General features: G+C 44.0%; 1 protein-coding gene across 25 annotated transcripts in view; it reads right to left on the bottom strand.

The window, feature by feature from the left end:
• Positions 1-4,993: 4,993 nt before the first annotated feature.
• Positions 4,994-20,933, bottom strand: part of TMEM229B (transmembrane protein 229B) — a 38,209-nt gene continuing 22,269 nt past the window's right edge. For 10 of the 25 annotated variants that reach the window (XM_056345860.1, XM_056345856.1, XM_056345862.1 and 7 more), the window contains 2 exons: positions 14,632-14,768; positions 4,994-9,141 (listed from right to left, as the gene is read on the bottom strand). In XM_056345860.1, the coding sequence (XP_056201835.1) occupies positions 8,611-9,141; positions 14,632-14,697 (597 nt within the window). In that variant the 5' untranslated portion in view covers positions 14,698-14,768 and the 3' untranslated portion in view covers positions 4,994-8,610. The other 15 variants (XM_056345879.1, XM_056345876.1, XM_056345874.1 and 12 more) reach the window with 7 other exon arrangements.

The following is a 20,933-nucleotide window of genomic DNA, read 5'->3' as shown; positions in this document are numbered from 1 at the left end:
TGATGGAAGATAAAGTAGACAAATAGGGTTTAATGAACCATGCGTGGTGGCAGTCAAGGCCTGCCAAGACCATAAGGTCACAGGCAGCCTTGCTTGGACACAATGTAGTGGCAACATCCCTTTCACCACCAGGGTCGTGCTGGGTGCATGCCTGGCTCTTGCCCAGCGGCCAGTGGCCAGACAACCGTAGCCTGTGCTGGTGTTTGGAGATGTTCGAGCTGCTTTCAGAAGTCACACAGCACAAAGCACTGCCATAAGCATGCTGCCAGGGGCCATGCTGCCTTTCCTGCGAGATCAAAGGGCAGCTGTGCTTTGTCATCACATTTGTTACACAAAATATAATTGTAATTACCATGCTAACTCCAGTCAGCCTCTGCTGAAAAGCCAGAAGACTGTCCAATAACATTTAAAATCTGTTTTGCTAGAGCATGCTGGCATCCAGCTGACGTGGACACCCGTGTGTCACCTGCAGAGGAGTCCCAGGGAAGAGTCTCCTAGTATGCCACCAACTGTGCTCCCCTCCTGGTGCCACTGTCACACTTGGGTCATGGGCAGGGATTTGCCTTCCCATGTGACACTGGGAGAAAAGGCTGGGTGGAGAGGCGCAACAGAGGTGCCTTGTAGACATTTTGGCCAAGCTATTTTATTAGCGGAACAGAGCTGGGATATTTACTCTTATCCTTGAAGACTTCAAGAGACATTGTTCAATGCTTACTATATCATAGATAGCACTTACAGGTCCTGTTGGGGAGAGGCTCACAGCAAGTCCTGGCCTGGAGAACTTGCAACATTACTGAGATTAGAGATGGTAGATAGGCACCGGTGGCCATCAGATGGAGCAGCAGGACAGGAGGGTGCCTAGGGTGAGCACAGCAGCCCGGGTGGGGTGGTGGGAGGGAGTCCTTTTGGTTGATGCCTTAGCTGAAGAAGAGGAGTGGATGGGTGTAATTCAGGCTGGGTACACACTGCTCTTGTTAGCAATAAGAGAGTGCACATAGAGAGGAAGACAAACTCTAGTAAAGGCATCAGAAGGTCCCCAAGGTGATAACTCCCCTATTTTTTTTAAGATGGAGCAGGATAGTATGACATGTTTGCCTTAGATATTAGTCTGATTTAAAAACCTTATGTAAAACACCTTTGAAAAACATGGGTCTAACACTCCTTGAGCTGAGTGCTCATCTGTAAGAGGCTTTAACTCTCTTCCACATCAAACCAAGGCCTTCCCGCGTACCAAAGCACACAAACACACACTTTGCAACGTCAAGAGCAGTCAACTCAGATCTTAACCTGCCTCATGTATATGTGGAGCTTCATCTTGGATCTTCTCTGGACTTCATGTGCTCAAGAAAGTGGCAGTGAGTGGACCCAGAGTGCTGTTGACAGCTAAGCAGGTGATGGTTCTTTGCCAGTAGAAGTTACGATGCAAGTTGGTGGTGCAAAGTGGAAGCCATCAGCTATGTTTATGCATCTAAACATACACATTCACTATGTGTATAACATATACACTCACTATGTGCATGTGCATTTATATGAAGGATCCGTTGAAACCACGTATTAGTCCACAAACATTGAAATTCAAAGAGATTGCCTGGAGCTTTTTATTGAATTTAGCCCTGAAAACCTATTATGTACCATTGTGTGGATGTTATAGCAGACACACTGAACAGTAATTGCAAACTCGCTGCTATACTTGTGCCTGAAGGCAAGTGTGTAAAATGTTTTCTGCCTTCCAAAGCACCGGCAACTGCAGCTGTTGCACGCTTTAATGGAAGCTACAGCTCATCAGCAATCAGCCCATTTGTGTTAAATTGCCAAAGGGGGTTCAGACAGGAGGCGTAGGGTACCTGTGACTGCAGCATGGACTGGCAGTGGAGGTAAGGCACGGAAAGGGACAGGTTACCAAAGGAGCTGAAAAAGAAACAGGAGCAATAGGAAGAGCTGTAGTATCAGATGAGGGGTCTGACAACAGAAACAGCAACATAATATAAGCTCTGAGTAACTGCAACAACACAAGCTGATAGAGCAGATGGTCACCTCAGTTTAGCCTCTAACATGGCTTGCTGCCCCTAGCAATATTTACCCAAAAGTACTCTGCTGATGGAGATTGGATTATGTAGCGAACAGAGGGAAATCAGTCCTATTTTGCACAAGACAGAACCATGCTGCCTGTCAGCTCTGACAGTCCCTTCATGTCCTGGCTTTGACGTGGGCAGATGGAGTGATGTACAAAGCCATTTTTGGGACAGCTTCAGGTGGTGGAAACCAGGTAGCGCTTCCCAGTTCCTCAGCTTCCTTGGAACTTTATTAACTCACTCCTCAAATCTGGAAACTTGGTGAACAGGTAAAATGTTAAGCTCCATTTCCCAGGTCTGAAGGGGCCCTCTGGGAGCTTCCAGGACACTTTGATCAGCTCCTGATCAGTGCTGTTTGGGGTTAATCCTGACCTACTTCAAGGCCTGAAGTAAGAGTTACTTTACTAGTTTGTAAAAAGCACTTAGAGACCCTTCAGTGAAAACTGGAAAAGAATGGCAAATACTGTTATTCTCCTCCCCAAAATACTAGGTAAAGAACCATACTGGAGTAGCAGTACAGATAAGTTGCAAAGGGAGCTAACCAGAAAGGAGACGTTCTATACTGGAAACTCTCCCATATTCGAAAGGCCAGAGATCTACAAGCACTATGCATAGCTCACATATTTAATAAATATTTTCTCAACTGCATACATTTACTTATTTTTATTAAAGAGCAAATTGCTTGTATTTCCTTCTATTTCTTCTTCATTATAGCATCAAAGCAGGACAGCATGCCACACAACAGAATAAACAAACAGCATCACCAGATACTTAAGGGTGTTTAGCTCCTAAATTGACTAAAGCATAAATACAAACTGACGTCAAGCATTTGGGATTACCATTTAAAAATTGCTATTTTCTGAGACACTAATGAAGGCCATCCACATCAGAAAATCCAGTGGCTACAAAAGGAGAAGCGAGCTGCCCAGACTCCAGAGTAAGGGGTCGAGGAAACAGCCTGCTTCTCCTAGAATAAAAAACCTGCCAGTTCATTTTAGACCTGCAAGAAGTCACAAATACAGAGAACGTGGAAGAGCTGCTTCCAGCCTGTCCAGCTCGTGAAAACTCGGTAATGTAGATGTCACCACCAGTCCTCGTTCTGCCACCGTTACCAGGAGCACTCGTATCACCTCCTCTACTCATCACAGTCCTTGTACGGTGGAAGCTTGTCCTGACTGTGCACTGGAGCTGCACAGCATACCACGGGCAAAGCAGTCTGCAGTTGCGTAATGCTAGTAACCTGCTCCAAGGCTGTGACAAGTCACCTTCCACATTTGGTTTCTAGGGTCTCAGCTAAGCAGATGAAACTTTACACAAGATGCTTTCAAGTAAAATCATAAGCAGTGATGAAGCTTATATAGGATCTTTCTCCCTCTTAAGCAAGACAAACATTTCCACTGGAACCCATGGAATTAAGAGTATATTTTATAAGGCAAAATGCATTCCTGAGGAGGCATTTGTACTAATTCAGGTGCTGAAGTGGTATAGCCACACGGCAGCATGCTCTGTGGGGCAAGGTATTCTGCTTCTCACCTAGCAGGGTGGAACACAGTGCTGTGTGGCTTTTAGTACCTATATTGACTTAAAGAGCACTAGCTTGCGTATCTCTAGGTGATGTATTTTTCCACAAGATGTAAGCTGGGAATCTCCTGGAGAAAAAGAGGACTAGCAATTTTTAAATATCCCTTCTACTTCAGAGTAAGTTCAGGCAATCACATACTTTTGGGGCAAGCAGACAACTTTTGCATTGCTGCAGGTAGAAAAGATCTCAGTGGGAAAGTGCAGCTTTGTATTTGAAGAAGTGGTGCCTTTGGACACAAATAACCAATGCACTGCTAGCCCCTCCTCAGGACTTCTGTCGAGACAGCACTATTTCCTTTGGCATCTGTGCTAGCTGCCCAGAGTCCAAAAGCAGAGCAGGTACTGGGGGAATCACCTGCTTCTGGAACTTCCTTCTTGTTCACAAAGCAGTAAAGCAAGTGGCCAAACCCTTGATGGAGCAAACCCTTGCCATCCTGGAAGAAATAAGCCATTCCATGTGGGATAAATTCACTGTTATGCCTGTGGATGATTTGCTAGTAATAAGCCTGAAGCCCAGAGCCTTACAGCTCTTAAGATCAAGGTTCCCTGGCCCAAGTGGAGACCAACCTCTGTTAGCTTAAAACCTTGAGTAGTACTGAGGCCCCCAGGCAGGAGCAGAGCTTGCTCCATTCCCTGGGCGGAACGTGGAAGAAAGGGAAGGTCCCTTCGCCAGGGGCTGGCTCAGGACACTCCAAGGAGAGTAAGGAAAGACAGGGGCAAGTGGAGGCCATCAATAATAAAACAAGGACAACGCTCCCGAGATCTCACCAGCTCTATGACCCTGCCCAGTCGTTAGGTGCCAAAGCAGCTAGGCAAGGGGATGCACAATGGGAACAGTTTCTGGTTTAGTAGGGGCTGCACCAGAAGAAAGATTTCCTTCTGCAACAGGGGATGGATCACAGAGGGATCTGGTAGCTGCTGATGTGCAGGGAGGAAGGGGAAGAGAGTAATCGCCTTCTCAGGTGGTTCAGTGGCAGTTTGCAGGCAGAAGAACTGAAACAAAGAACTCAGGTCGCAAGCCTCCCCCTTGAATACAGAGCATATTGCATGTATGCAGGGCCCAGGATAAACTAAAATAGAAAAACATTTGGTTTCAGTTCACGTCTTAGTGGTGGTGGCTCAAGTTTTATTCATAGTACAGAAAGAGCAAAGGGCAGAAGTTCTCATGAATGAAGACATCCCCTTTCTTTCTGTGCAGGTTTCAGAAAACCAGCCAGCAGCAAAGCAACGCTATTGAACTCAGGACTTCAGTCACCTGCTTCCTAATTCTCAAAGCAGTTAAAGCCCTGCAGTCTTCTTTTACCTTTTACAGTCACAGGACTAGTCAAACAAAACCTTGATTGGATTATTCTGCTTTAATTACAAAATGCACTCAGACCAAAGGTGCAATAGTACCTGATACATATATACACATTTGTCTTTAATTATAACACCAAAGACCAAAATGCAGTCTGGTCCTGCTGTAAATCAATCATTTCCCTCTGGCAAGATCTTTGGAGTATGGACAGACATCACAGTAATGTTTGAACTGCTTCTTGTGCGCAAGACAGACTATTTTATCATGTACTTTTGAGATCCTTTAGGGTGGACGATACAAGAGACAAGCAAGAGAAGGGAGGCAAAACTGGAAACCTGGGTTAATTGGAGTCCATATCCCACCACCCCCTAGAAAAGAAAAGCAGCGACGGGCCACTCTCTCCTTGCTGCAGTTAGGACAAGGTAGATAAATCACAAGGGTTTCTTTATTGCTGGTGAACTCAAAACAGGCAACTTTAATCTACTGAGGAAGATACACATACAAACACATGTTAGGCCTTGTGCGTTGGTTTTTTGTTTTTGTTTTTTTTTCTTAATGTAAATGTCTCTACAACTTCAGTCCGGCTCCCGAGCTCTCACTGAGCTGCCACTGAGACCCTGGTAATGCGCTCCGGGCACTTCTGTAAGATGTTGTAAGAAGCATCACATGTATTAAAAGGGAAATTTTGCAGAAAAAACAAAGCTCTGACTGCAGCCATGTTGCTCAGAAAGGAGAAGTCTGGCTTATCCTGCTGCATTAGGTACATGGTACTATGTATAATTAATTTAATTAATTTTAGAATTTGCTGGGTCCCTTTCTGTTTCTGGTGTGCAAGCTGCAAGTAAAGTGCACTTCTGGGTGTAAATTATCACTCTATGAGGATGCAATAGCTGGGTAGTACATATTGGGCATCAGTGGAAAGCAGACTACAACAGCTGTTACAATGGCACAGGCAATAAAAATGATGGAATAACATACTAGATGCTGCTGGGAAACCCCTCCGTAGTCTGAGCACCTAAATATTACATCACTGAGCAAAGCCAGTAGCATTTAGTGGGGATCTTCTAAAGCCAAGACACATGACTTACCATGCACCAGATTAGCTCTGTAGACAGTCACTGCTCCTCCTCCCCCAGTCCCACCTGTAGCTGGGAGTAACCAAACCATGTTGCTAACTCCTTTTAACCTTTTTGAAGAGTTTTGCAACAGTTAAGGAGAAAACAGGGATCCTAAGGATGTTTCTGTGAAGCTGAGTGTTTCAGATGGTGCAGGGCTGGTGCAGGAGGCAGCATGACACCACACTCAAGCTATGCTGTGAGAGGACAACCCAGCTTTAGACACTGTGTTTAGTGACCCTGACAACCAGGGCCAAAACGGAAGATCCCAGCTCTCACCTGCACCTTGCAATTCTTGTTCTGGTCCAGCAGAGCTCATCTACATTATCCCACATACAAACCTCATCTCTTTATTTCCCCGTGTACAGTGTCAGGTGACTATTTTGCCTGGGTCTACACACCATCAAGGCTGATAAACTACATACCGTTGCTCCGATTTCATAATCCTAACATCACAGCAAGAAAAAAATATCTGTTCAGTGTTTGTTCTCTTTTAATTTAATGAACTGTAAAAAGGGAACTCTAAAAACCCACCTAAGTATTCTGGGTGCTTCAGGAGACATTGCATACCCCATGGCGGATTTTATTAACTCCTTGCTGCCTGCTTCTGCGTGTCCATTGCCAGCAACAGATGCTATGTGAGAAGGGGGAGGGGAGGAACAAAATAATTGCACCATGTGATACAAAAAGGGATTAACACTGCCTTCATAAGAGCAGAACCAACAAACGATTCCCCTCACAAGGCCAGAACTGCTTTTCCCTTCAGGAACGGGTGCCCCAGGGCAAGGAGCAGGTTCACATCTAAGCCCTCCCTACCAGAAACACAGGACCCAACACAGAAATAGCCTGGCCATCTCAGTACAACGGCAGAATCCTACAACACGTTTGCATTTCTAGCCAAATTGATCCCTGGGTGCAGCCCTGTTGACCATGGTGGAAGAACACCTAAAATTCATCTGGCCCTGCAAGGCAACTACAGCAAACCTTCCCCATAAACCAGTTAGGAGTGAGATACATCTGACAGCTGGAAGCTCCATGTTTGTTGCTAACTTCAAAAGCCAAGACTTGCCAGAGGGACTGTGAACCTGTGGCTGTCACTATCGAGCATCTTCCCTGCACTACAGCTTTCCCTGAACTCCTCAAATGTCCCAGATAGGTTAAATTTCAAGTTGTCCCCTGTGCAAGTAGCTCTACAATGGAGCCACAGCACTCCCTCCTGCTCCACCTCTCTACTGCTCACACCCTAACTCAAAGTCTTGCTCAGGCAGAGCATGAAGAAGTGCTCTTCAGAGAGGCTTTTTTTTACTTTTGTGTTTGGTTTCCTTTAAATAATGTATCAGGCAGCATGGCATATCTCTTGCTGCCGCTGCTTCCAATTATTGTCGTGACAGTATGATTGTTTTAAAGCAAAGTATTTAAAGCAGAATTTGGGAAGAAAAAGCAAATTGTCTTGATACACTGAGCAGAACACTGGGCAGCACTGAGCCCAGACCTGCCAGTGCTGAAGGAAGGTGAGAGTCAATGCCAGAGGACCAAATCCTGGATAACGTTAGCCATGTGAAGGTTTTGACCTTCAAATACATTGGGTTGCAGCCAGACTAAGTCATCGGCATCACCAGAAACAGAGGAATCCCTGGGAAGGCAGGCAGAAAATGCTTCTGGCCTGTACAGTCTCTACAAGGTTTGACCAGCTGAGATGGGAGCTGAAATCTGCAGCAGACCCTCAGGTAAGGTCTACTTTGTGGGGACAGAGGAAATGGGAAGACTTACACTATTTCTTGTGCCTTTTGCCAAGATTCAGATTGCACAGATTATGGTAAAATTCACTTGGCAAAAAAGGCCTTTATTTAACAAAAAAAGAAAAAAAAAAGAAAAAGAAAAAATTTCTAGTGAGTATCGGACTCAGATTTCAAAAAGTACAAGATCTGTATAAATTCAGCAAGATGTCCAGCACCACATTATTTTGTGGTGCAACAAAGAACCTGGGGAGAGGCCAATGGGACCTCACGAGGGGAACACCATCTACCTCCCCAGCAGACTGCCAGTCTTAGGTTCTTCTCAACAGCAGATGGATTTTTCCTTGTTCCTGCAGCATCTCAGGTCCCACGGGAGGTATTGGTTGCAAGCAAGCACCTGAATATTGCCTAATGGAATAAGCCAATCACTAACTTAGCAGGCGTGTCCATGCCCATCCAGTAATTAGGTTTTTTTCTTTTTGGATGCATTTCCACCGTAGCATTTCTTTTTCTTCTTTTTCCACATAAAAGTGTAAGCAAAAGGACTGCTTTCATCTGTAATAAGTTAAAATCAGAAATGACCTAACTAACAAGTAACTGATACTGGTCCTTGGAGCCCAAAGAGTAAAATCCATAGAAAATCTATTGGTTCCATTTTTTCTGGTATATCCCATGCACACCCCCTTTAGAAAAATGGGGTTTATGAATCTTATCATACAGCAAGGAGCAGTACCTCAGAGCCAGAGCTGACAGTCTGTGGTAGAGGTCTGGGCTCTCTCACATTGCTAAGGGTTGTTCTGAGTCACTGCTCAATCAGTCTTCACGTGGCCGTTGGCCAAGGCAACAGGGACAGTGGGGGCCCCCGGCTCGGCAGTCTCATCAAATCGCAAGCGCAGGGTGTTTCTGATCACCAGCTGTTCCATGATGAAAGAAGCACAAAACCACGGGATGGCATACTCCAGGGTGATCAGGCCCATGAAGTCAAAATCAAACTGGGAATAGTCCCACGGGCAGGCATTGAACTGGCGTAGGATGAGGCCAGTGGTGAACTCCCAGAGGTATGTCCAAAGTGTGTAAATGAAGCAGCGCACTAAAATGTTACACTTGTCTTTGAGATATAGATACATCTTCTCCACAATGAGGATGGAGGTGCCATAGATAAAGAGCGCCCACACACTGGTAACCCCTGGGAACTTCCAGTTAAAGTTGACCACAAACTCCCAGGCAGCTGTGAACATCACCTCGCAGAAATAGCCATGAATGGCGTAGAGGTACCATCGGGAGAAAGCAGTCAGAGGTTCTGCCGCAGCCATTCTTCTGCGCACACCCCAGCAGGAGCTCTGAAATGAAGAAGGGGGTGGGGGGAGAGAGAGAGAGAGAAGAATCATCGAGGGTGTTACAAGTCCTTATCCCCCAGATGACAACACACACAAACTCGTAACATCCACAAAGGGCAAATCTGAGAAAGAAGCGACTTGTAAATCGTCTCATTTTTACCACCACAAATTTTAAGTCCTGGGTAAAGGCAGCACCTAACTGGGCTCCAGGTCTCATAATGGGCCTGGACAACGCGTACTGCTCTGCCTGAGAAGTATGGCGCAGCTGGAATTGCACTGTGAGAAGGCAGGCACTGACAGGTCCAAGGGCTTTACCAGAGGTGATGCTGCTGAAGAACTTACCAGTAGCAAGTCAGTAGAAAAATACAGTCATCTCAAGGAGCACACATTGCCTTTTTGCTCTTTTCAAGGAGCAACACTATCCACTACTTTTCTGATTCTAATACAGAATAGATTAGATGAACACAGCCCTGGAAATCTGGGCCCTTCCAGCTACAATCTCTATACCCAACGTATTTACTGTAGTGAAAAACTGAGCTTTGATGGGAGGTACAGAAAGAGAACCGGAGGAGAAAATTTCAGAGATTCTACACTTACAGATACCACACCTTGCACCCATTATTCAGCTGAACTGTTATTTCTTCTGTTAAAGAACCCATGTGTTGTACAGCTAGGATTTGGAAATACCTGATACCAAGTCAAAAAGTACAAGAAAGGAATTGAAATCCATTCAGGTTTGGCTTCAGGACAGCAAAACACAAAGGAGGAGAAGAGAAAGGAACAGCTGATCAGAGAGAGGTGGTTGGTCATGACAAATAGGAAATGAGAACAAACTTGTAATCGTCTCTACAGGAAGAAACTTGAAAAGGTTTGAAAGGGCACAATTTGCTTATCACTGAACTGTTTCAGCACAATTAGTTTCTACACTTTTCACAGAGATTTACAAGGTCTGAAGCATTGCTCTGCCACACTGGAGTCACTGGCCCAAGCTGATTTTAAGCAGTTTTACTGAAACCTTACAGATTCACATCACAGGGTGAATTTGACCTCTTTTCGTTCTTAGAAACTTACTTTCAAGTTAGGTTTCTCTCAGCTCTTCATCAGGCACTAACTTCTTTGCTCTGCACTTGTCAGTTCATCCACAAGATGTTAGGAAAGGACCACACTAACCTTATGTGCAGTAATTCCAATGCCACCTGGAAAGAGTGTTCCTGCCCTGTAAACATGGTACCTCTCTAAACAAATTATTAACATGCAGAATGACTGAAATTCAGATAGGAGATTAAAGAGAAATGTTTTAAGGAAAAAGGAACTATAATAATGAATATAAAGTGTTGGAAGAAGGGTTCGACAGAGTCAAGAAGACGCTCAATATGAGTTATGCATCTTGCTCAACTTTATTAGTTTCTAACACTACTTATACAGAACCGATACACATGCATATTCGTAAAGCAGAAATATAATTGGTTAGTAGTCTCTAAACGCGCACGGTTCTCACACCCCTAATTATCATGACTAAAACAACCATTCTATCCATGTAGCTAATTGTGTCGCTGTGCTTCAGCCTTGTAGTTTGTTACTCCCTATTTTCCCATACCGGTCCCTATCTTTCTTGGCCCTGCACCTGCTGTCCCAGCAGCTGTAGCTTGTTACAGCCACGGCCTGTTGGCACAACATAATTACTTGGTCTCAGGATGCAAGAATAGCTCAAGGCTACCTTTCTTGTTATCTTCAGCACAGCAACTTCAGTACAATTCTGATTACAGGCCTGTTCTAATACCAGGCCTGGATTGTGCAGATCTTCAGAGATTCTAAGGCCATGCTTCTGCAGCCATTCTTCTACAATAAAGGAGACAGGCAGAATATTCACAAAGGAATATTGAAAGTGGAAAGGACAGAGCTGCATCAATGACTTGTTCACTCCTCTCTTAAACGGACACCCAAACAACCAAAGTCTTGGCAGTTCATATGATGTGGGTGCTTGAACCTATTTCCTAATGGCACAATACATGTGGCGCAGGACACTGAACTACCATCAGATGCTACAGATCTGGGTCAACAGCACACTGTGCGCTTGTTGGTGAAAGACTAGAGTCACCAGGAATTCCTTCATGTCTCCTAATAGTTCAGTCCCAAGAGACCCTCACGACAGCAGTGGAGGTCGCACACGAGAAATATGCATGGGGTATATCCCCACACAGTCCACAAGAAGCTGATGTGTAAGGGCACCATACATACAATTTCTCTCTGAGGACAATCTGTCAATGTCACTTGATCAGTTTGCCAGTACAGTTGATAAGCTTAGGAGTTTGAATCCTTGTATCATTCCTCCATTCTCACATAGTTTCAAGAATAAATCAATAGTCAGAGGTACAGGAGTAAGGGAAACCAGTAGGAAGGAAATGGCCTGTAGGTATTTTTTATCAGAGTGGGGATATAAGGCTGCAGCAGGAAGGGAGAAGTTTTTTTATATCTGATGAGACAGACATCGAAAGATGCAGAGGCCTTAGGAGTCATAGCTATTGCTAGATAAGGCACTGAGGAAATACGGAATGTCATTCTCCAGGGAAGAAAATTATTGTAAATTTTTTACTAAGCTGCCAAGGGGTTGTATGGTTTTCCACTCTTTCAATAAGCCCTTCTAAGCTTTTCAACTTGTGGTCCTTACTCCTTGCACTTCCCCCTACAGCTTTACAAGAAAAGTATTTGAACTGTTAGCTGGGAGCATCCACAGCATGCAGTACTATCTGTAAGGTTTTCCTCGTAATTTCAAAAATCTCTTCACAAAGTTGGATCAAACGCACAGAAGATTCTTCCTTCTCAGTCCCTCCCTTCTTATTCCAAGGATCCCTGACCAGTTATTTCTATTACCTTACACCTGCCCACCAAAGCCAAAGACTCAAGAAACATATCCAACAAGCCACATCCTGTTCTACCCCATGCCGTTTCCTCTGTGCAATGAAGATTTATCTTTCCTGGTTCTATATCACATACTTCATAATTAGCTATTTATTCTCTATTTCTTTTTTGCACTTTGCAAAATGCTTGGTCACTACACTAGAAGTCTAATAACCAAATCTGGACCAGGTCTGGGACATCCACAATACAAGTTATCCCATTGCAAAGACCACTGTTGACTTGTTTTGAAGCCTCAGCCTTTCACTACAACTGCAAGGAGACAGGCATCAAGGTGCTGACATTGTCTCAGTATTTGCCTTCTACTGCCACATGTCCAGTCAGCCCAACCTCGATGGGAACTTACTTCCTTCTTATGATGTGCTTGAAAGAGTCCTCACAGGCTGCCTGCTGATTAAGAACATCCCAAGACAGGGCAGATGCTGAACTAGGTTAGCCCAAACATAAACTGGTTCCACTGTGCTAGGCACTACGCAAATCCATAAATCACAGCTCCTCCTGTAAAACATTTAATTCAAAATAAAACAAAAAGTAAGACATAGAAGAGAATGGAGGATACCCAGGGAGACTACAACAAGCTACAGCATATCATTGCACAAGTTGGGGACTGTACAATGTAATGGTTACAAGTCACTTGAGCATTTAAAAAACAATTAAAACGGCAGCTGTTCCCAAGCACTTATTTCCCAGCCATACCAAACTGGCTGGTGCCTGGTAGGCAATACAGCACAAGAAGGTCTCAAGAGGGACATGAAGAAGAAAAGTGTTGGTTTATTGGGCTGCAATTCATGATAAAAGGATCCAGCTGAAAAGCAGTTGCAGGACATTAGTGGGAAAAGCATCCAAACAGAAGGCCAAGCCTGGATTCAGTAAGAGATGCAGATTTGTGAAAAGCCTCGAGCAGATAATTGAACTTAGTGATGCAAGACTTTTTATGGAGTGACAGTAATAAAGACCAAAAAGCTCTGAACATTATGATAGCTATTGAGTCTCCTGAGGAAAACAAATTATATTTATCACTAAGGTACTTACAGTGGGATGCGCAGCGGTTTCCTGAAAACCAGAAACACAGCTGCCACCTACACAGTTGTCTCAGCAGAGAGCAAACAAGTCACAGAGACTGCACATGGACGGCCATGCTCATACCGAGGCTGCTCACTGCATTGTTTTGTGGAAAACAGGAAGCTGCTAAATTCAAAGCTATGAAAATGCTTTCCATCATCAGTAAATTATATTTCAAGCAGCTAAAGCAGAATTAGTTCCTCTAATACAACATTATTAGGAAGCCTGAGCTAAGCCAGCACAGAAATTTTCCCTCTTTCTCCAGCAGGACCTTCCTTTCTAGCTTGCCGACAGAAGGAACAAGGCCAGTCTGTGGAAGTCACACATGAGCCTCAGAGGAACACACAGTCCTTTCCCCAACTGCCCTGCTTGTGTGGATAATGCTGCTGGCAACGCAAGGGCCAAGAGCCCCTCCACCTACAGCGAAGCAGCACAGGCGTAACAGGGGGCAGCATCTGAAGGGCTGAGTTCCCAACAGAAACCTGGTTCAGAGAATCAGGGCAGGACTTAGGGGCTGCAAGAACATACTGTAACAACACAAAAATTATACTTTTTAATTTTAGCGTATCAACCCTGAAATGGATATTAATCATCCCCTAGGCTGAGGTAAGATACAGATGAACCTGATGCACCAGGTCAAGTAAAGAGAAAGGACATAAATCCCAGACTGCCCGGCTCCACGTGTGAGACCCTTCTGTGCAAGAGAAGCACTTCCATACTCACATTCCATTTTGCAGGTGATGCAGCCAAAGCAGGCAAGAGGCAAGTGATCAGAAAATTGGCTGATGTTAGATCAAGTAATAATGGCAAATTTGTCATACACAACCACTGCAGCGGAGACATCAGTGCATGTCATATTTATGCCCGATTAAGTTCTTGAGCACTGCCTGGTTCATTTTTTTCAAAGCTATCCTTTGCAGTGGCTTTCTGCCCATTTCCCCGCTATAACTGTGCTTCAAAAAGTCTCTCACAGATCGTCTGTTCCCTTTAATCCAGCAGAATTATTTAGACTCACAGCCTCTGGATGGATACAATGAGACCTGTCCTGGTTTTGGCTAGGATAGAGTTAATTTTCTTCTTAGTAGCTGGTACAATGCTGTGTTTTGGATTTAGTATGAAAATAATGTTGATACCACACTGATGGTTTTGTTGTTGTGAAGTAGTGCTTACACTAAATCAAAGACTTTTCAAGTTTCCCATGCTCTAGCAGAGAGCAGGTGCGCAAGAAGCTGGGAGGGAGCAGAGCCAGGACAGCTGATGTGGACTAGCAAAAGGGATATTCCATACCATAGAACATCACACTCAGTATATAAGCTGGGGAAGTGGGCTGGGCTCTTCAGATCACTGCTCAGGGACTGGCTGAGCAATGGTCAGCAAGCGGTGAGCAATTGCATTGCGCAACACTTGGGGTTTTTCCCTTAGGCTTTATTCTTATCTCTTTCCCCCTCCTTTTCATTACAATTATTATTTTATTTTGATTATTAAGTTGTTCTTTTCTCAGCCCACAAGTTTTACCTTTTTCCCAAGTCTCCTTCCCATCCCACAGGGAGGTGGCAGTTGGAGGTGAACAAGCAGCTGCATGGTACTTAGTTGCCAGCTGGGGTTAAACCACAACAGACCTCATCAAGATACTCTGAATTAACTCTGAAGTGCTAATAAAAGAAAAACACAAACAAAAAAATCTCCATGATGCAATTCTCCTGCTTAGCAATAGCCTGAGGCTATAAATTCTGTCAGCTACTTCACTCACTGCAGGCAAGCTTCACTGCAGAAAGTTCCTTACTCTTAGTGCCAGGTTGTTTCTATCAGTTAAAAAAATCAAGGCACGGTGTTATTTTCCAAACTCATATTTGAAGTATTTACCAATATTTAGTTTTATAACATGCATGTTCATATTTCTAAGAAACGCCTTAGATCTATAACCCTATGGTACGTGTCATAATTGCTTTTTAATTTGAAAGAGTAACCACAGACAAAGGAGGACAGAGGCATACACAGCAGGGTACCTCAGTCCTTCCAAACGACAGGACCACAAGCAGCAGCCAGCTCTGAAGTAGATGGCACCGGCCACGTCCTGACTGTAAGGTCTACTGCTTATATTCTCCTTCCTCAGACTCTTCTTACCTAAACGTAAAATTGACTGTTCTTCATGACTTTTTAAATTACTTTCATTTGCACATCACTGTAGCTACTGCATTCTTCCTCAAGACTGGGAGAATCAAGACATGTATCTGCTTTTCTGCTTCAACAAAGAGTAGAACAGATACAAGGACTCCGATGAAAATTGATATGCATTTTTGGGCAACACCTTTTTAAATGTAATTCCTCCTCTCTTATTTTGCATTTTCCCTATAAGTAAACATCAAATGAGCATGCCTTTGCAACCACGGACAACATTCAGTGAATGTGCTGCAAATCCAGCTTCAACACTTTCATATAAATCTCACACAAACCATTAGGAGTAAAGATTTACAGAACATTGGCGCTGGATTTGGCTCCAAGACATTAGTTCATCAGTGTTTAAAGATTTATGTGGTAAAGTCTTAGTGGTACTTATGTGCTGAAGTCATAACTCTGAGGAGATATTCATCCTTCAGGTAACTGAGAGCCTCAATTAACTGTGGCTCAGAAAATAGAATTTTGACTGTACTGAAGTGTGGAATAGTTCCAGAAGATCGATTAATCAAGCCCTGGAATGAAGCTAAAAGCGTGCCACAGACAGATGTCCCCAAATACAGACTTGATGTCCAGCTCTTAGTGCTTTCAGGATGGATCTGGAGCCCTGGGATTCTGGTCAGTTCTGAATGTATTAATCATCTGGTTTTGTTGCTTCTCTGTCTGGACTCTTCCTCCATCAGGATGCACATTGTCTCCCCTCCTCTGAGTTTTACCCACACTGCCATATATTGTGAGTAAAAGCACAGCCCATTTCCAATCTGCATTTTCCCCCTCATTTTCATCTCTATCTCCTTTCCCCTAGGAGGCACATCATTTCCCTGCCACTCCTTGTTCCCTTGCCGGGCTTACTATGTACCTGCTGGCAGCCTCTCACCCCTGCCTATCTTTCCAACCTGTTCCAAAGAGAACTGGGATACAGTAAAAAAGAATGACGACAAAAGGAGATTAAGTGAATCCAATTACTGGACTAAGCCAAAGGGATGGAGAAGTGTAGTTCTTACTGGTAATGCCTGCGTGTAGGCTGCCCAGAAGGCACAACGGGAAGGAGAAAGGTAGGGTCTTCTTGGGAGACAGTGTATAGGAGGGGCTTTTCAGAGAACAAAGAGAAAAATATGAAGACATTGTTTGTTAGTTTAAGGAATAGTTTTCTGACTCATGTGGCCTCATGAATGGCAGAAGTGCAGAAAGCTGACACTTCCCAGGCCCTGCCTCACACACAGCATCGTGTTACTCAAACACACCTTAGCCCACAGTGACCACTCCAACCTGGGAGCAAATTAAGGCAGCAGGTCTTTGCTTACAGTGACAAAAAGGGATGTTTCCTGTGTTCCCGACAGAAGTTAAGACCCCTCAAGAGCCAAGCAAGCAGCAAACTTGCAAGACAAATCTGTGAAAAGTGACTGAGTCCAAACTCAGCATCTAGAAGTACCAGATCTCCCCAGCATCTCTTTCAGGTAAGGTCATGTTCTTCTCCAAGCCTGTTGCTAGAATTCTCCTTTGCCTTACCTGCTGCCTTCCCCTGTATGGGAAAGCTGCCCTGAGTCCCCAGCATTTGCTGATACTACAGCTCTCAAACAAACAAGCATCCAGCAAGGGCCCAAGTGCCCCTGAAGCAGCCCCAGCACAAAGCAGAAGCCACAAACCCGCCATAGAAGCGGGCAGAACTTCCACTAACACTGCAGAGGAGGGGGCCCACACTAAATATGGAAGGTCTGCTCCAAAGGAGATGGCATGTCCAGGAGGAACACAACCTGCCCCAAGAACCTGTATCAGCCATCCTCCAGTTTTGGGTGCTCAGTTGCTGGATTCACCATTATCTTAACCTGGACAGTAAGCCCAGGCTGACTTCACTCTCTGCAGTGAGAGCAGAATTGAGTTCCTACAACCCATTTTTCAAAACTTGCCACAAATTTACGGCCTATGACTTCAGGCCTAGGTTTGAGCACATTTGAGTACCATGGCAATCAAAACTCATGACTGTTTTTGAAAGCTTGAGTTTAACGTGTTGTATTAGCTGACTGAAGGAAATCTGACATTCAAAGAACATAATGCGCACCATGGCTTACCAGGAAAAAGCAACCCAGAACAGAGTGATGAATGCAGAGAGAGAATTTATCCTGAGAACATGCTAAGAGTTTACAAGATTTTGCCCTAGCCAATATCCTTTTTCCACTTGTCACTAGAGAGCCAACAGATGTAAAGAAAAGACAACATTAAGGTCAAGACATTAGTATCAGCCATCTTACATGGTTTCTTAAAGCTGTTTGGAAATCCGCTTTCTTTTTTGAAAAGTTTTTTCTTCTTAACAAATGCCCTCATCTTCTTTCCAAAGCAAAGTGAAAAGCAAATACATCAGTCCACTCCAACACTACAATAATAAATCAATTTGGACAACTTACAGAGGTCAGTAACAGTAACAAATAAGCATGCTTAGCCCCAGGTCTTCCTAACAATCTGCAGAAACAAGCCAGAATCAGCATGCAATGGAGGAAAGCCAAGTTGGGGAGGGGAGAAAAAAAATCCAAACATATTTCACATTGAAAATGAAGTTTGGCAGAGAAAAATATTATGATCAAGGCAATGAAGTACGAGTATCTAAAATCCTAGCCTGCTAATACCACGACACAATCCAAGTCACTTAAACTGTGAAGAACAGCAGCGTGTGTAAAAAATCCGAAAAAATTAGAACAGTTGACAGATCCAAGGCAGTCTCTCCTAGTTTACTGCAGGTAGAGCTCAAATCAGCATTCCAGAAAGTTAGCAGTTTCTTTTACTGGAAATTCTTGCTGCATATACAGAACTGTAAAGAACTATTTCCCTCTCCTTGTATTCCCTTCACCAGTGCCCAAGACTTTATGAACTCCTAACATTCAAGTGACAGTAGGTAACTAGATAGTGTAAACACCTGCAGCTAGCAACTACAGTCACTTCTTGTAGGAGGGACTGCTGCAGGCCATAAAGAAACCGAGCATCTTGGTCTAAACTGAGTTAGGTCTAAGCCCTGCAAGCAGAGGGAAGTGCATAAAGACAGGTGAAACAGCAGGGAGCATACTTTTAAGTACCTTCAGAAACACAGCCTGAGACTGTCATACAAACTTTTCTTCTTTTTTCCCCCTTTTGGAAATCTCTTGATGGCAATTCTACAGAAAATAATTTTTCCTCCTCAATATATATATTTTCCTTGCTAACATTAAACTACTGCTGAGATGTAAAAGAACCAAGCCTTCCAAGCACTATGTGCTATTCACCGAGCTGTGAGTCCTCAAGTTTCCTCCTAACATCCCTGGTGGAGAAAACTTGAGCAGTCTCAGATTGCTAAATTATTCTTTTTCACCAAAGGAATCCTTGTGGAGCCTCCAAGATGGTGGCTACCTCATCTTCTTAATTTCAGGTTCACACAGGTCCTCAGAGAGGTAGAAACATCCTGGAAAGGAAGGGTAGAAGAGGATAAATCTCAGAATCCTACTGACCACAGCACCATGTCTGACAAGATCCTCAAGCAGGCAGCTATGCCTACAGCTGGCAAAGGCAGCTCCTCTGAACCGTTTCCCAGAGTTTCACCCACTAGTGCCCACCAATTAGTGTACCGTGGGGATTAATCATGCCATCAACGAGTCGCAAAGTACATACCCACCAGTGGAAATATATTGTATGGGCAAATAAGCTAGTGGCGAGTTTCCAACTCTCTTGTTCAGGTTTATTTCAATTCAGAAAGAACAAGCAACAGCCTATAAGCGCATCGCTCAGGTAAACCTGTCTTCATAGATCAGTCAAATTTCTCTGTCCTGAGTAACAAGTCAACAAAAATCTAGGTTTTAGGGCCTAGTTCCTACACAGAGGACATACCCCTCCACTGTGCTGGGTACTTCATTGCTATTTACATCTTTGCAAGAGAAGGCTTACATTTTTAGCACTGATATTTCCCCATGGTATCAGGAAACTTAGCATTCAGGTTACAACTACAAACACGCCATCATCATGTTTTATGCACGCCTGCCATTTTTCTCTTTTGTAAACCTGAAGCATCAGTTCCACTGTAAACGTCTAATGTTTAGCAGTTTATGACTCCCCTTCAAGTCAGACTCATTCATCTGACTATGTAATGTGTGTCCCAAAAAGGCAGCACCAGAGTTTTCCCGCAGGGGAATGTGGCAAACTCTCACCCTTCTGAAAGGTGGTAAGCTGAACACTCACTGTCGCAGCACTCTCCAAACTAGACAGCTGCAACGAGGTCTTTTACCATCACATACCAACATACTCTTCATACCAGCCCCTCTGCTGCCTTCTCCTCGTCTCGCCTCAGCCAGGACCCGCTCACCCTCTGTCTTCTTTCTGTTTCTTCCTCCTCTCTCTTCCTTGGCTGCCCAAGCCCTTACCAGAACCAGCCACAGCTGCACCTTATCTACATCAGCCAACCCGCCCCTGAAGCCAGCCCACAGCTATATGTTATCAATGATAACTAACCCAGCTTCATTCCTCTACAATTCTCCCCTTTTCCTTTGTTTTTTCTTTTTAACATTTCATATCTCACGTTTTTACCAATCATCACAAACTTTTTACAAATAAACTTTTCATACAGTCCTCTATAATTCCTCTACAACTCACAAGCTCTTTTAAAGCAAAAACTCAACATTTGTGCCCCCCGCAGAACTGGTATTTGCCAGGCTATTTCTGCCTGCCATTCAAGGAAGCCTCTTATCTCTTCAGAGGTGAATTTCTTAACTCAGCATTGGTCCATAAGCTTTTACTGCTTCGTCCTAACAGCTCCCTCCTTTTCCAATCAGTCAGCTTATGAAGGTACAGTCCTAGGGGTGTTCCCCAGCGCCCTTCTTCCAACTGAAACGTGCTCCAGCTCATGAGACAGGGAGCTGGGTCATAAGGATGCCCCGCATCTCTGACTACAGCTGATGTCACCTTGGTTCTTCTCCAATTCTTTCTGAGCTTCTTACTGCCTCTCTCCCAAATCACAGGACTGGACTGTTCTCTCACACTCTAATTTGGACTGGACCACAGATATCTGCTTTAATGAAGGCAAATCAACGCACTACACCTATGTGCTTTTTAATTCTATCTACAGACATATAGATATATAAAGATGCACAGGCATGTTTATATGTTGTCCTTACCGATTTGCTTATTTGCCTTTTCTTCCCCTCTACTTGAAGGTGATGGATTTATTTATTTTTCCTATAATTGCTTCTTCTGACTGTGTTCATTTTTATGCTGAGGTGACCTTTTACAGATGCTACTGGATTCAGGACTCCTACCTGCAGCCTGCCAATCATTTATCACAGCTCCACAGAGCATCCTCAGTTGCAGCCCCTCTGAAAGTAAAGACATTTAATGTTATGTTTATACCCTTCTTCCACATTTCCTTTTGTGACTGCAGTCCAAATGACCATGTTCTATTGAACAGTCTTCCCAGTAAAACCAACAAACAGATTCACTGCTCCAATACAGGAAAGTCTTTTTCAAAACTTGCCTATATTTATTAGTCAACATAAATGTAAGATTTCAGGTTCCTTAAGGCAGAAAAGTCTATACGTATGTGCACATCTATATGTATGATGCTTCAGATGCTTCTGAGTGTCTCGAGTCCAGGGATTCATCTTTCACAGCACAGGGTAGCCCAGATCCTG

The sequence above is a fragment of the Falco biarmicus genome, chromosome 7, assembly GCF_023638135.1.
Source record: "Falco biarmicus isolate bFalBia1 chromosome 7, bFalBia1.pri, whole genome shotgun sequence".
In the NCBI taxonomy this organism is placed as follows: domain Eukaryota; kingdom Metazoa; phylum Chordata; class Aves; order Falconiformes; family Falconidae; genus Falco; species Falco biarmicus.
The sequence above is the reverse complement of the archived record's forward strand: the minus strand, read 5'-3'. Positions and strand labels throughout refer to the sequence as shown.